Source organism: Echinops telfairi, unplaced genomic scaffold, assembly GCF_000313985.2.
Source record: "Echinops telfairi isolate 266 unplaced genomic scaffold, ASM31398v2 ScPeMD7_9;HRSCAF=40, whole genome shotgun sequence".
NCBI classification, from domain to species: Eukaryota; Metazoa; Chordata; class Mammalia; order Afrosoricida; family Tenrecidae; genus Echinops; species Echinops telfairi.
This window is the reverse complement of record NW_022103906.1, coordinates 51554083-51570704: the sequence shown is the minus strand read 5'-3', so window position 1 is coordinate 51570704 and position 16622 is coordinate 51554083. Positions and strand designations below refer to the sequence as shown.

General features: G+C 38.3%; 1 protein-coding gene across 3 annotated transcripts in view; it reads left to right on the top strand.

The window, feature by feature from the left end:
• Window positions 1-4: 4 nt before the first annotated feature.
• Window positions 5-16622, top strand: part of CNOT7 (CCR4-NOT transcription complex subunit 7) — a 29441-nt gene continuing 12823 nt past the window's right edge. For 2 of the 3 annotated variants that reach the window (XM_045286739.1, XM_004696171.3), the window contains exons 1-3: window positions 5-29; window positions 1395-1605; window positions 4094-4287. In XM_045286739.1, coding sequence (XP_045142674.1) covers window positions 1489-1605; window positions 4094-4287 — 311 coding nt within the window. In that variant the 5' untranslated portion in view covers window positions 5-29; window positions 1395-1488. Of the gene's footprint in view, window positions 30-599; window positions 771-1394; window positions 1606-4093; window positions 4288-16622 lie in introns of those variants that run through there. The other variant, XM_045286738.1, reaches the window with a different exon arrangement.

The following is a 16622-nucleotide window of genomic DNA, read 5'->3' as shown; positions in this document are numbered from 1 at the left end:
AGAGGAGGAACGCGAGCTCAGCGACACAAGTAGTTTTTGCGTCTGCCGCATATGGGGGGGGAGGGGCAGGTTGGGGAAGTAGAAAGGGGGCGGGCACGATGAACCTGAGAGGGTGCGCGATGGCGCCCGCTGGAGTACGGCTGGTGGAGGAAAGAGCTTGGGGGAGGGAGGGGGGAGGGGTAAGGGGAGGATAACTGAGGTTGGAGTCTGTCACGGTGGTGGCGCGCGGTGATGACGTAAAGGCTTTGTACCTGGGTCTTCGATATTGTGGGGCGGAAATTGGTAGCGGAGGGCGGTGGTCTGGATTCGCAACTTCTCATCCCTTCACACAGCAATGCTTGGGACTAAGTCTGATCCCGTAAATAATGATCAGCACCTTCGCACTGGCTTTTTGCCAGAGAAGAGTTACCTATGACACGAAGGCGCTCTCTGTGCGGCACCTCTTGTTTCTTTGTAGCCAGCATCACAGAGATGCCAGAAGATTCTGGAAGTGCTGTAGAGAGAGGTGAAGGGAAGCAATGCTAAACTTAGGGATCTTTCCAGAGTGTGTTTGTGTGTGTGTGTACGTGTGTACACTTAGCGGGGCGGGAAAGGGGAACTATAAAGAAGCGATTTTCCGAACTTCTTTCGGTTTCTGTTCGTGGAGCCCACGAAATTGCCTTTGTGACTGCACAGTTCTGAAGGGGTCATAAAATCCTTCCTTTTAACCTTGTTTTTGCCTGAAAAAAAAAAAAGGCGTATTTTGGATTTCCTTACCGAAGAATCAAAAGGTTGGTCTGTTATTCTCTACCATGAACTCTTGTGTTTATGGCTCAGAAACGTAAGATGTGTGTGGTAGGCATTAAGGGCATACGTGCCACTTTGTAGGAAAGTGGAAACAACCATTTAAATGCACACAGGCATGGTTTTCATTTTTAGCAGTTACAGGCAATCTGACAATTTGTAATAGTCCTATTATTTCTCCAAAAGCTCGTGTTTTTGCTTTTAAATTTACACCTAAAATCTGATGTGAGTAAACTTAAGTCAATTCTGCGGTCAGATTTTGAACGTATTGTTAATGAATAAAAGCAATCATTTTAGTTCTGTGCCATCTGATCTTGTCACAACTTTTCATTTTTGCATGGATATGAATGACTTAATGAAGGTTTATTCAAAAGGTGAGTTAAATTCAAAGTAATTAGAGGAAATACTTGAAAAACAAGAGTAATTTTTTCAAAAATACATTGAAACCTGTTGTTCTACAGATTAGATGCATGACCTTAGAAATTTCACTTCATAAAGGTTTATTTCTTGTAATTCTAAAGCTTTGAACCAACTATTTCTTAGGCCTCTGTCAACTCTTATTCTGTGATTTCAATTTTCATGTATGACCGGCTTTTACCTTTTTTTGACAGGTACACAAATAAAGGATAAAGTATTTTATGAGTCAAATCTTCAATCAAGTGTAATATTTTGATGCTTGGCATCTAGACCCTTTCTGCCCTCACTATGCCAGCAGCAACTGTAGATCACAGCCAAAGAATTTGTGAAGTTTGGGCTTGCAACTTGGATGAAGAGATGAAGAAAATTCGTCAAGTTATCCGAAAATATAATTACGTTGCTATGGTATGCGTCTCACTAAATCTTTAAAATATTTCTTTCTTTATGGAAGGGGGAACCAAAAACACTGCCGTCAAGTCAGTTCCAACTCATGGCAACCCTGTAGGACTTAACTATTTGAAGGTACAGAAAGCCTTACCTTTCAGAGAAGCTTGTGGTTTGGAACTGTTGACCTTTGGTTCAGCAGCTCAATGCATGACAACTACTCTACCAGGGCACCCCAAGAATGGGGAAAGAGGCTTGAAAATGTCTTTAGTTCAGCTGTTCTGTTGATGTCTAATAACTAACTTTATGAGAAATAAAACTTGTTAATACCTCCAACCAGTAACCACCAGGAATACTCATGTAACTTGACAAGTTGAGTCTGTTATTTAGTGGAAGATAAGGAAACTTGGGGCATTTACCTAAGTCAGTATTATGATTTTTAGGTTTGGGGCTTGTTCCAGGTAATTTTAAGGAAGTTTAAGGAAACAAGGCTGTGGCCTGGATTGGATGCTGAAAGAAAGCCAGAATAATTGTATTATTGGATGTTTTAGTAAATCTTACCTCAAATCAAGAAGACTAGAATGAGACGAAACTTGTAAAGCAGCAGTTACTCATATTTGCCAACATTTTGACATAGATAGTAATTTTTGTGGTTTGAGGCTGTTTGTGTTTTCAGACATAATCTGTGAAATCATTCAAATTCAAAAGAATATTTGGGCTTATCCATGAGTACTAGGTCAGGCCCTTGCAACATAAAAGCCTAGCCAGTTATACAGACCAGCTTCTAATATCCATGGAGCTCCTGGTGTTTTTGTTTAACTTTTTCAAATAAAAATATCAGATCTCTCAGTGAAACATTATTGACTTGCTTTTTTTGTTAATTATTACCAGAGATCTATGCACAAATTGGTATTCTCTCTCCTTTTGAATGTCTCCTACCCAGTTGTGTTTCTTCTGTTCTATTTTACCTTGTGTATCTGTGGTTGGTTCTGTACTGTTTACTCTCCAATAACAAATTCAGCCCATGAAGATAGAATCAATTCGGCTTCCAGTGTAATTTATTTAGCACTTGGAAAAGATTTTGAATTGGACTGAATTTAGAGAACATTTCATTTCTTTTTTTACAGTGACCTGATGCTTTTTATTCTTAGCTAGTTTGAATTCTAATATTGCTGAGATTTTCTCAGTATTTGGAATACAAATAAGTAAAAAAAAAATCTTTTTCGTTGAGGAGGAGAAAGTTATATGTTGAACTTCTATTTGTGTATCTATAGAGGATATTCCATTAATAAGGGCATTTCCATCAATCCCAACTCATAGCAACCATGTATGATACAGTAGGACTGCCCTCTTTGGTTTCCTAGGCTACAGATCTTTAAAGAAGACCCATCAAGTCTTTTCTTCTGCAGACCAGCTGGTGGTGACCATCAAGCTTTCAGTTAGCAGCCGAGCACTTAACCATTGCAAATCACTACAGCTCCTTAACAAACCATACCTTTTGCCTTCAAGTTGATTTCACCCTGTAGTGTCTCTGTAGGACAGATTAGAACTGCCTCATCAGTTTTTTACCATTTGTAATCTTCATGGGAACAAACTGCCACATCTTTCTCCTGTGATGCAACTTCAGAATTTGAGCCATTAATATTTTGGTTAGCAGAATATTACACCACCAGAGGGCCCACCTTAGTAGAAAACCAAACCAAACCTTTTGCAATATAAGACAGAGTAAAACTGCCCCGGAGAGTTAAGAATGAATCTTCTTGGAAACGGACTGTCAGATCTTTCACCTGTAGAGAAGATAGGTCCAAACCACTGTGACCACCTAGTTATCAGCCTACTGTGTAACCACTGCACCAACCAGGATTCCATAAAGCTATACTTACTCAGAATTTAAACTTACTCTCTACCTACTGAACATTCATATTGTTTTAATGGTAAGGAGTGGCAAGATTAGAAGGGATGTCCTACAGAATGAGTGAGTGGCATGAGAGTTTTAACAAGCTTTCTGTGGAGTGAATAGTATTGCTTAAGCTGGATTTAGGATAACATTGCTTTCCATGGAAGGTTTTGTTGTTTAAATAGACACATCAGAGAAACAATTGAAAAATACAGTGCATTTTCTGCTCTGCCTTTTAACCAAAAACTGAGTTAGCATTAGAATAATGTGAGCATAGTTGAATATATATTTTGGGGGTCTGGGATTGTGATTTTCCCTGGGTATAAAGTTTACATTTATCATATATATCATATGTAGAATTTTTTTTAATTGATGGTGTATTTAAAGTTTTGAAAAGGGGGGAGGGTTATTTAAAGAATTTTATGTTTCAAAAAAGTAGTTCTCTTCCTAGTCAGAATTTTTAAAAAGTATTTGAACTGAAATGAATATGAATGTGTAAAATAATCATCGGTAACAGGATTCTTTAGCTGGTCTCAGAAATTAATTTTCTAGGAATTTATGAACTGCGGTCATACTTGTTTAGTAAATGATGAATCTTAAACTATTTTACAGGACACCGAGTTTCCAGGTGTGGTTGCACGACCCATTGGAGAATTCAGGAGCAACGCTGACTATCAGTACCAACTATTGCGATGTAATGTAGACTTGTTAAAGATAATTCAGCTAGGCCTGACATTTATGAATGAACAGGGAGAGTACCCTCCGGGAACATCAACATGGCAGTTTAATTTTAAATTTAATTTGACGTAAGTAGAAAATAAATATCACCTAAACTTTGTTGTTGTTGTTTTGTTTTAGTTTAATTTTAGCAAGTTTATTCCCCTCAACGATGATAATATAATTTGCTGAAGTTATCCAAGAACTGTAGATCAAACCTAAAATTTGGTTTCTTTCATATGGACCAGTGAAAACTTGGATAGAGAAAGATTTGGAGCATTTGGAAAAATTGGGATATTTAAAATGTATAATCTTGTTATATTTATCCTTTGGGTGAAGAGATTCTCCTCAAGGTCACACTCCAACTTATTAGTAGATTATATTTAAGGGTTGTAAGACATTCCTTGGAAACATAGGTGCTTTTGTCCTTTTGAAATGGAGTAGTTTATTGAGAGGCGTCAGGTCAGTCTCTAGAACCTCTTTTAAGTTATCAGAGAAGGAATTGTGTCTTTAAGCCTTGTTTCTTCCATTTTTCTGTAATAATTAAAATTTTAACCCAATTTTTGGGCACAGTTTCCTTAGTTATGATTTTAATCAATAGTCATTTAAAAGCTGAAGAAAATTTAGAGTGTTTGCAGACAAGGACAAATTGTTACTAAACTAACTTGTTATATATGGAAGTAAAACTTTTAACACATAGTAACTATGTTACAATATTACATGTCCTACTTGGCAGCCTGTGATATTGTATTATGTTACAGTACTTGGCTTGGAAATGGTCAAAATAAGCTAAATGACAAGTACTATTAGTTATACTACGAACATACCCTTTTTTTGGTTGACAATGTACTTTTTAGCATATAAAATCTAATGAAAAGCAGCACTGATGGTTTTAGAGTATTATCCTGTCAGTAGTGCAACAGTGGATTATAATTACCTTTAGCCTCACCCTCCATTTTGCTTTATTAGGTTTACCTTCCAAGGCCTTAAACAGGGTAAAAAAAGTGTTGATTTCCATTCAGATTAAGTACTATAGCTCTGAAACAGTGAAAGTAGCTTTCATTTATTGTTTTCATTTGTTCCATGTTACTTTTTCTCTGCTGATGATTAGAGTGTTTCTTTTTACTAAGACACTAGGAGAGTCCTGAAGAAGGTAGAGGCTTAATAGTGTCTGAGCTTTTTAAGATGAAGTTCCCTTTTCTGGAATGTTCTGTCCTAGTAACAACAGAATTATCAGTACACTCTTTGAAACATTCCCCCACCCCCATGTCTTCCTCATACAGAGATCACTCCTGTAGCCTGTATTGAGCATGGACTTTTGTTAATTTCTAGGGAGCTTTTTAAAGGAGAAAACACTATAATGAAAAAACATTAAATAGCCATTTGGAAGGTTGATGTTACCTAATGTGGAGAAGAGACAAACAGGACCAGAACTTTGGAAATTTTGTAAAAAGGAGAACATAGATATTTTTATGTATGTATACGTAAGCCACCTTAGTTGGATACTAGGGATATAGTATGTAAAAGTGGTCCTGGTTGTGCTACCTTAATGTTCCTAGTACTCTTTAACCTGCTGTCCATCCAAAGGCCAAGAATTAGGATTGTTAGACACTCAATGTATGGAAATTTCCTTCTAAGCCAATTTGGAATTGATGTGTACAGGCTGTCCCTGCATTAAGAACAAGATTCACTTCTTTTAAGTGTCCTTTTTAAAAAAAAACATTGTATTGTGGTTTGGGTGAAAATTTACAGAGCAAATTAATTTTTCATTCAGCAATATTTACACATTTGGTGCAACTGATGGTATTTACTGGCACCCTTCCCACTTCCTGTTTCCATTTACCCATCTTTTCCTACCTTTGAGCTTTGTTTTGGTGCCCATATTGATTGTTGATTGATAGATTGTTGTGAGAAGCAAGTTCCTCATGGTCTTACCAGATCTCATACTAATTGGTTCACGTCGTTCCATGTCCTGTTTGTTGTTTGGAAGGTAATCTCTGACAGTGGGTTTAGTTCCAGATTTGAAGGATGTCTAAGGGTCATGGTCTTGAGTTCACCACTCTGTATCAGACCAGGAACTTGGGTCTTTTTTATGATCTTGAATTTTGTTCTTCACTTTTCTTCTGTTCTGTTCAGGACCTTCTATTGTGATTCCAATCAGAGCAGTCAGTCGTGGTGAGTCTTTAAGGTGAAAATGTAGGTGAGTTGGAACAGATGGATGTGGTTCTTAATTAGCCTTAATTGAGTGCAGTAGTTCTCCACCATCCTAATGCTGCAACGCTTTAATACAGTTCATGTTGTGGTAACCCCCCCAACCATAAAATTATTTTCGTTGCTACTTCATAACTGTCATTTTGCTACTGTTACGAATCGTGCTACCCCTGTGAAAGTGTCATTTGCCCCCCTTCCCCACCAAAGGAGTTGTGACCCACAGGTTGAGAACCGCTGATTTAGTGCAAGAAAGCAGGAAAATAATGAGACGACTGTCTACTCCTGTAAACATTTAGTCTTGAAAACCTCAAACTACAACCCGCGGGCCACATGCGGCCCGCCGAGGACATTTATTTGGCCCGCTGGGTGTTTTTGCCCCATTTGTTTTTTTACTTCAAAATAAGATATGTGCAGTGTGCATAGGAATTTGTTCATAGTTTTCTTTTAAACTATAGTCCTGCCCTTCAACGGGTCTGGTCCCCTGTAAGCAGGAATGACAAATGGCCCATTTAAAAAGTTTGAGGGAAAAAAACGAAAAAAAAAAAAAAAAAGTTTGAGGACTCCTGCCCTAGATCCAGTCACTGTGCATCAGGGTCAACTCAATGGACATGGGTTGTTTGTTCTTGTAGAGGCCGGAAGCCTTGTCAGTGATTTAAGACTTAGACATGCAGTAAGTGAAGGTGATTGTGATGAATTTCTAGCAAGTAAGGGTTGAATTGTTTCAAAATGAGAATGGGTTTATGTAACATTAAAGGGCAAGTACAAGTTGCCTATAAGTCTGCCATTCATAACCCACTGCAGATTGTACATGAAAATTGAAGTAGAATATTGATGTGCTGTGAAGAAGTAACAAAAACTGGACATAATTTCATTGAAGTTGAAAAAGGATGAAAAAAAGAGGTTAACAGCTTTGGTGATTGTGGTAATTTTGCATAGGCCTGTTTGAATGTTAGAATTCTTGGTGGTGCAGTGGTTAAATGCTTAGCTTCTGACAAAGGTCTGTGGTTTATCCCACCAGCTGCTTAGCAAAAAAGAGAAGGGGCAGTTCGACTATGTAAAAATTGCAGCCTTGGAATCTGTATGGGGCAATTCTACCGTGTCTTACAAGGTCTCTGTGAGTCCGGACAGCAGTGGGTTTTGTTTGAAGGTTAATAGGCATTTTGTCAGAAGAGTTGTTGATAATGTGATTGTACACTCTAGGAGTCCTTTGGAAAATGCATGGAGTGTCATCTAAAGCTCTGGTCCGGATTAGCTTTGGTGATCAGGAGTGCTGCCATTAAGACCAAAAGAGAAAGACTAAGGGATGAGTAGATGTAAAGGTAGGTAAGCTGAAAGTGAGCAGAGGCAGAGAATATTATTAGGGGCTTTACCCTTAGGGCGAAGGCAGTGGTTCACAACCTGTGGGTGGCGACCCCTTTAGGGGGTCAAATGACCCTTTCACAGGGGTTGCCCGATTCATAACAGTAGCAAGATTACAGTTATGAAGTCGCAACGAAAATAATTTTATGGTTGGGAGTCACCACAACATGAGGAACTGTATTAAAGGGTCATGGCATTAGGAAGGTTGAGAACCATTGAGCTATGTAGTCAGTAAGGTAGGTGTAAAAACTTGAGCCAAACCATGTGAGACCTAGGGTGTAATTGAACCTCAGAATCAGCCAAAACTTAGCTATTTTCATGTAAATGTCTCCAACTGTGTTTACTGGCAACAGCAGGAGTGGTGAAAGAGTAATGTTAGAACAGGATTGAAGCAGTGACATTAATAATAAGTTCAGGGGAGGCAACTGAGATTTCAGTAATGTTGTGTGGAAAAAAAATATTAGGAGAAAAGAAAATGTACGGGAACAGAAAGGCTAGAATGATTAAAACAAGAATTTCTCCATTTAACCATTGGAGACAAAGGTGAAGGAAAAAAGGTTAGTCATCTTGGATTTGGTATTACATCTTGTCATTTGTGATTTCTGCTTACAGACTTTAGGAAGAGGTCACTTCCTCTTTTGGGGCTTGTTAGCAATCAATATGAAGTCATTGATAAGATACTTCTTCGATGTGAAGTGGAGGTTGCTAAGGATGATAATTAAGAGACCACACTGAAGGGGGTTGGGGGGAGTGGGGTGGTAATAAAAGATGAGTTTTTCAATCATAAAAAGACAGAATTTGGAAAGCAGACAAATGGTAATTACAGACCAGTGGTTTTCAATTTCAAATTGTAAAAATTAGAGACCTAGCCCAGAAGGACTCTGAATGTTTTCCCTCCCTGTCATTCTTTGTCATTTAATATGAAAAAGGTACATTTCGTTGGGGAAGGATAGATGTGAACGAGGGCTGTAGTGGAGTCAGTTTACTGTTTCACTGAGGAAGAGGAAAGTTAATAGATTTTCACTGATGAGATGGGTCTCACTTCCCATAGAATAGGCAGTTCAGGAAGGTGGGAGTGGAGGATGAGCACATTTTGATCCCAGCATTCTGAGTATGGTGTTGATATTTAAAAAAAAAAAAATTCAAGTCGATTTTGACTCATAACAACCCTGTTGGACAAAGTAAAATCACCCCTTTGGGTTTCTGTACCTGTAAATCTTCATGAGAACAGAGGGTTCTAATTCTAAATACTGTATTTTGGAGTTAGCTGTCATATTTATATAGCTAAAATTATAGCATGTTGAAGTTTTTTACTTTAACTTCTGAATATCTGAAAATGCATTTTTAATTTTAGAGCCCTTTTAATGGATTATTTACCAAATAGAGTATTGAATATGAAAAATATAGAGTGCTCTGAAAATTCACTCCTCACTAGCCTTTTATTTTACTCATGATCAGAATTTCCTTTTTGAGTAGAGGTTAAAGGAGACACAATGTTACCCTCTTTGCTTTTTTCAGTCTGTTTTTGAAATTAGGAGCTGGTTCCTTTTAAGTATTTCCAGGTTCTCTGCTAAGAAAACAAGACCATGGGTTATGTGGTAGTTACCTGTTATAGGAAAATCTTGATTTCATGGGCTTATAATTCAGAGTCCTTAGTAAAAGTACCTATTAATGAGAATTTACATGTTAACATGTTTTCTAAATACTAATAAACTAGAGCTTTGGAATTCTCAAAGATTACTTCTGAGATTGGGTCTATTAACTAGTATTTATCCCCCAATTGATCTAACATGAGTTAACTGTTTCTAAAGATTCTAAAATACTTGATTCAAGCATTAATTTCAATAAAATCCTATCAGCCAACTTTGTAGACTGGAGTGTAAGTATACGTCATTGCCAGATTTATTTTAGTTGATTTAAAGGATATCTTTAAATGCAATGAATCATTTTTATATTGCCTTTCTCACCGTAGTCTTAAGTCCCTTCTAAATGACTGGATGGATGGGAGTATGCAAAAAAAGATATATGGAACCCCTAAAAAGAGGATTGGTCAGTTACTCCACTATGATAGGCTTAAAAGCCAGTTCCAGAACACAGGGGGTCCTTGTGTTAAAGAGACTTAGACCCAGAAGATAAAGCTGTAAAACTAGAAATGGGGTAAAATGGTGTGAAACAATCGAGAAAGCTCAGCAGAACCAGGAGGCCAGCATGAGGCAGTATGGCAAGTTGTCCAGCCCATAAACAAGGTGGTTACAGTGGAAATGCACACAACAAGAGAGCTTATTGGTTCATAGTAGCAGAGTGGGGTAGCTTGGGCATTTGCTAATGGAGCTAATGAGGTAACACTTGGCCAAGCTGGACAGAGGCCAAGACCTAGCAGCTCAGGGACTGAAGTGTAGTCCCCTTTTAGGCACAGCCAAACAGCTGTCCTGGTCAAAATACTAAATCCTGAGTCATTCCTGACCCTGAATTTTAACCTGTTACTTCCATAATAAACTCTTTAACCGAGAGTTCTATGTGGCATTGCCATGAATTATCCACCCAGCAGTGAAGTACAGTGCTGTTCAAGAGAAGGGGTGGTATCAAGATTCATAGAAAGAGTAGAGAGAGGAGGTATATCTGACCTCAACCTTGTACGAATCAGATCAGTGTTTTATTTTGAGCTTTTTTTCCCTCACTAATTTCATATACCTCTAAAAGTATTCAGAATCTTTTATATTCTTATTTTTTTAAAATAATTATTTAGTATACCTCTACATAGTCTGTTGTAAGATCACAGTCAATTTGTTATTGCTATGTTTGGCTGTTAACCAATTTTTCACTATTACAAACAATAACTGAAATTCAGTGCCATGAAGTCACTTCCAGCTTGTCTATAGGACAGGGTAGAACTGTCCAGGGTTTCCTAGACTGTGACTGTACCAGAATAGAAAGCCCCGTCTTTCTCTTACTGAGCAGATAGTGGTTTTGAACTGTTGACCTTGTGGTTAGCAGCCCAATGTGTAACCACTACACCACCCATGGGAATTATTTCTCATTAAATCTTTGAATATTTTTTTAGTTTTATCTAGGATATTACTAGGATAAACTAGTAATCAAATTGTAGTGTCAAAGGTTATCCAAGATGTAGTGTCCATCAAACTATAAAGTTTAATACACTCTTTATCTTATCCTCAATTGTTTTCCCTAGATGATATCAAATTAACTCTTAACTCAGTAACCTTTTGTACGACGTATACTTTTATTTCTGCCGTTAGAATATATATCTGAGGCGCGCTGCTGGTGTACATTGGCTCCACAGGAGGATAAGCTAAGCTGGTGATCAACTCCTGGGCAGAGTACAGCTAGACAATGGCAGGGCACACTGAGCTGAAATCAACAACAATCATACATTTGAATTTTTGAATTCATTTTGAATTCCGAAATCAATCGTATACCTAAAATATCTACATTCCTCATATGTACAATTTGTAATTTTTGCTAGCTTTAAGTGATCTTTAACTGTAACAGTAATGATTTAGTTACTAAAAGTAATAGTAATTTTAAGGTACTGTCAGGTTGATGCCAACTCACGTAACAAAATGAAATGCGGTTGGACCCGACACCGTCGTGAACAGTTGTTGGTTGTGTTTAATCCCTTTGTTGCAGCCCTTGTATCAGTCCATCCCATCGAGGGGCTGTCTCTTTTTCTGTCTTATTTTCCAGGCATGATGTCTTGCTCCAGGGATTGAGTCCTTCTCATAACATGTTGAAAATGCACGAGATGAGGTCTCCCCATCCTCACTTGTGAAGAGCATTTTGGCTGGACTTCTTTCAAGACAGATGTGTTTATTCTGTCAGTGCATGGTATACTCGGTTTGCCTTAGGCATTGTCCAATTTTCACATGCAGTTGAGGCCAGGGAAATAACTGTGACTTAGGTCAGGTGTACCTTAGTTCTCAAAAGTGCCATTTTTTTGCTTTTCAAAGAAGTCTTTTAAAACATTTACCCAATGTGTCTGGTCATTTGATTTCTTGACTGATGTTTCCACAGGGGTGGTTCATGGCCCCACTGAAATGAAACCCTTGGCAATGTTAAGCCTTTCTCTAGCACCATGTTGATTAACGGTTCCGTTGCAAGGAGGATTTTGTTTGTTTGTTTTCTTTATGTTGAAATATAAACCATACTGATGACTGGAGACTGAACTCTATCAATAAGTGCTTCAACTTCTTGAAACGCAACCATTGTGTGCATCAGGCATTGTAGCAGATCTTTGGAGGCCTTTTAATTTTGTTTTTTAGCTCTCTAAAATCCGGTCTTTCAGGGCAGGTTTTCATCTTCCAAGTCAAGATTGGAAGACTATTATTTAAATTATTTCTGTGTTCCTCTAAACTTAACCATCACCTCAAGATTACTTCAGACCCTTGTTCACCAGACCCAGAAAAAGTGGTATAGGAAGCTATTTTTGGTTATAATGTATGCATTTTAATAGACTGTGAATAGATATTTAGAAATAGATTCAATATATGGGTTTTTATTTATGTACAATATTAAGAAAATAGATAAAGTTACATTAAAACTGGTTTTTAATTACATGAATATTTCATATTCAAGGGTAAAAAGTGAAACTATGTTCATGTAGAGATCTGCTCACCAAAAAGAGCTTCTATTGTCCATTTCAATAGCATCTTATAAGGAAGCTCTTTTTGTTGAACAGATCTCTACATGAACATAGTTTCACTTTTTACTTGATATTTACAGCATGAAAATAAATCTGTTTCTTCTGAACTTAGAAGCAAACAACTTTTATGTTTCTTTAAAGCTGAGGAAAGTTTGGTCAGCTGATGGAAGTAGCTACTGCCACAGTGTTGTAAATCAAAGTTGCATTCAGTGGTCACACTAGCAAATTCTAGTGTAGCTGCAACTTGGCTATGTGGGCTAAGGACGGCTGGTAGATTGTATCTAATGTTGCTCTGTATTCCCTCTGACTTGTTACATTCTGTTATTAGTGAGTTGAGTACCATCCAATTAGCCAGTTTAGATTCACCCCAAAGAAGAACCAAATACCTATTTAGTGCTGAATTTTGGACATAAAAGAAAGATGAGCTCATTTTCATTGTAGAAGATAAGACCATAAAATTATAGCATTTGAAACACCAGGGAATAATTTTGCGTCTTTTCTGTTTACTAAGTAAATGTAATTCTCATAGAACATACAGAAAAATCTTAAGTAGATGGCTTACTCCCATTTCCTAACATTTCCTTTATGTTTTGCAACTATATATTCTTTTATTTTCATTATGAGTGTCCCACTTAAGTATCATATGTGAACATGTTAATACAATCCTTTGAAATGATTTTGAATGCCTGTGCTTTGTCCTTTTAGATACATGTGACTAGCCAATGTAGTTGGTTTGACTTTTAGGGTGTCTGCTTTTTAAATTTAGTTTGTATTCTTTTGCTTTTGTTTTCTTCCCTGCTGGACCCAAGGGCATTAATTATGGATCCAAGTAAAATGAATTCCTTGACAACATCAATCTTTATTCTTTTAATCATCTTGCTGCTTATTGGCCCATTGGTTATGTTGAGGTGTCTTGGATCCTCTTCACTTTCAACCAGCAAGATTGTGTCATCTGCATACTCTAGATTGTTAATAAGTCTTCCTCCAATCTTAATGGTTCGTTTGCCTTCCTATATTGGCATATCATTCATTTTATTTCACCATGCTTTATTGCAGCTAACCGATCATGTGTTTTTAACCAATTGAAGGTTTCTGGCAACCCTTCATCAAATGAGTCTTAGCACCATTTTTCCAGCAGTGTGTTCACGTTGTGTTTCTGTCACAGTCAAGAATGGAGGAAGGCTGAGTCTGACCTCCTTTGACTCATGCATGAGGAGGAAGGGGGGTTAAATTCAACATCAGTCCAAGGTCGACTCCTATGAGGTGTAAATCAGATATGCCTCTACCTTCCAGGTTTTCTCATGAATTCTTTTATCAGCTGTCCCTCCACTGCACATACTGCTTTTCTGCTAGGTTTGATCGTTTATTGCATTCAATAATTTATTGCCATTCAGAACTCATAGACCATACTCAAAATTAAGGGGTTTAATTGAGAAATAAAAGAACACCATTTGAGATAAAAAATGCTCAAGACATGGTTCTTTGTGGAGGACAGCCTTTTCTCAGCCATGCCCACATGCTTACCTCTCTACTTTAGGGCCACAACCTTCGGCTTCTACCTTTCTCAGACAGTGGTAGAACACTCCTTTAGCCTTCAAAGAGCACTCCACTCTGCTGTAAGCCTCTGCCCAAGATACTCAGCTCCAGCCAGCTCAGTCACCAAACCTAGTGAGGTGAAGTGAAACTGCTTGAATATGGTTCTTCTGTCCATCGCTATAATTCCCACTAAATGGTTGGGTGGGACCATGTAGAGGGCGCTAACTTGGGCATCGGTCAGTTTTGCCAGTCCTCCGAGTATGAGAGAGCCAACACAAAAGGAAGAGACCTCCAAGAAAGAGCAGTCAGCAGTGGAGTGTGTGCGAGATTTCTGTCTGAAGTGGTGGCGGCAGCAAAGGAGCCATGCTGAGGAGAAGAGCAGGCAGACTTGCGAGCTCAGAGAGGCCCGGGCCAAGGGACCCTGTAGCTGAGAGGCTGAGGACTACAGAGAGACCTGGCTCCATGTTGAGAGCCAGCAAAAGATTGTATCATTAATGTTTTATGATCCTGACTTGTGGAGACCTTTTAACTTCTTAATAAACGCTATAATCTTGAGGATGGTCTATAAGTTCTGTGTGGTCGTTTCAACAAATCAAAAACCCAGCCAGAAAAGTAAGAGTGCCACGGGAAGAATCTTTGCTGTCAGAATAAGGTAAAAAGATAAGTCAAAAGGCATGTCTAGCATGACCTTGTGACATTCTTTCTACTGGCGTGGAGCTGGATTCTCCCTATTGAAGTCAGAGATCAAATGTCGCCCCAGCATTATTTTCTCACTTAGATCTCCCAGTGAAGTGTTTGGAATACCCACTCTGCAAGTCAGTCTCCTGCCTGAAGGCGCTGAGCGCTACTTGTTCCAGGGGCTGCTTAACCTGCTTGCTCTGCCTTGTGTTCTGGCTCTTGGTTCCGTTATTGCTACTGTCACAACTCTCTTATGAATCAAGGAGATCAGAGCACACGCATGTCAAGGAACACTCCACATCTGACTCCTAATGGAAGTGAGATTTCTGCCCTCCCCATGAGATGAACCATTTATGCCCAGTGGAATGGCAAAATTGAACAATCCCCTTTTTAACAGTTCCACGTTTTTTCAGTCATAGTGCTGTTAAGAGTCATTCACAACCAAGTTGTATAATCCTATCAACCTCTTCCTGACGTGCTGCACCCAGACTTTTCGGGAAGAAAAAATATGCCCAATCTGCATAGTGTCCCACCCAGTAGTTTGGTGTGAGTTACAATGATAATGGTTAGAAGTCCCATAGCAGGTAAATCAGTGCATGCACCACAGTTACAGTTAATTTTCAGATTACTTCAGACTTTTTCATATTGTTTCTTTAAACTAATAGATTACATTATAGTGTAAATATAACTTGTATATACTGGGAAACCAAATTATGCAGCTCACTTCAGTATCTGCTTTATTGTAGTAGTCTGGAACTGAGCCCGCAAAGTATGCAAAGTATGCCTCTATTCCAGCTTCTCGAATAATACGCTCAGCATACAAATGGAGTACTTGGTGAAAGGCCACAACCTTGCAGCATGCTTTTACCGATTTTAAACCTTGCTCTGTTCACATTGGCTGCCTCTTGGTCTCTGTACAGGTCCTACGTGAGCAAGTGTTCTGGATTTCCCATTCGTCATAACAGTGTCCATCATTTTTATGACCCACACAAATGAATGCGTAATCAGTAAAATACAAATAACTATTTCTTTTGATATTCCCTGCTTTCAGCCAAGAGCCATCTGATAGAAGTGATAACCAGCCCTCATTTTTTGTCCTTTTCTGAGTGCACCTAGAATTTCAGACATCCCCCCGTGGAAATAAATTGTCAGCAAGATTTTGCTGTGTAGAATAGGAAGGTTTATTAGTTGTAATTTCCATACATTCACTGAATTTAGCTTGCCTACATGAGCAGCCCTGGTGTGGTGTAGGCTACCCACTGAGCTGCTAAGTGTGAAGTCTGGTTCAAACCCACCAGCTACGCCTAGGGAGAACGATGGGGCTGGCTACTCCCATAAAATTTTTTGTTTACGAAGGGCTCAAGTAGAAAGCAAATATCTTGAGAATGAGGGCAACAAATGTACAAATGTGCTTGACACAATGGATGGATGTATGGATTGTGATAAGAGCTGTATGAGCCCCCAATAAAATGATTTAAAAAATTTTTGTTGTTAACGTCTCAGAAAACCCAAAGGGCCAGTTCTACTGTGCCTATATGGTCACAATGAATTGGAATCGACTCGGTGGCATTGAGTTTGAATTTTTGAGTTTTACCCGAGTTAGTATCTTCTTTCCTGAGAAGAACCATTTGCATTCTGTTATTGGTGAGTTGAACACTATCCAGTTAACCTGTTTAGATTCTTAGATTCACCAAAAAAAAAAAAAACCCAAAACCCAAATATCTATTAATATTGAATTTTGGACATGAAAGAAAGATGAGTTCATTTTCATTGTAGAAGATAAGCAGATACGATTATGTCATTTAAAACACCAGCAAACATTTTTGCATCTTTTCTGTTTACTAAGTAACACAATTCTTGTAGAAGATTTAGGAAATACAGAAAAATGACTTACTCCAGTTTCCTAGCGTTTCCTTAGAGTTTTACAACTATTATTTTCATTATGAATGTACTGCTTATATATCATATGGTGAAACAGTT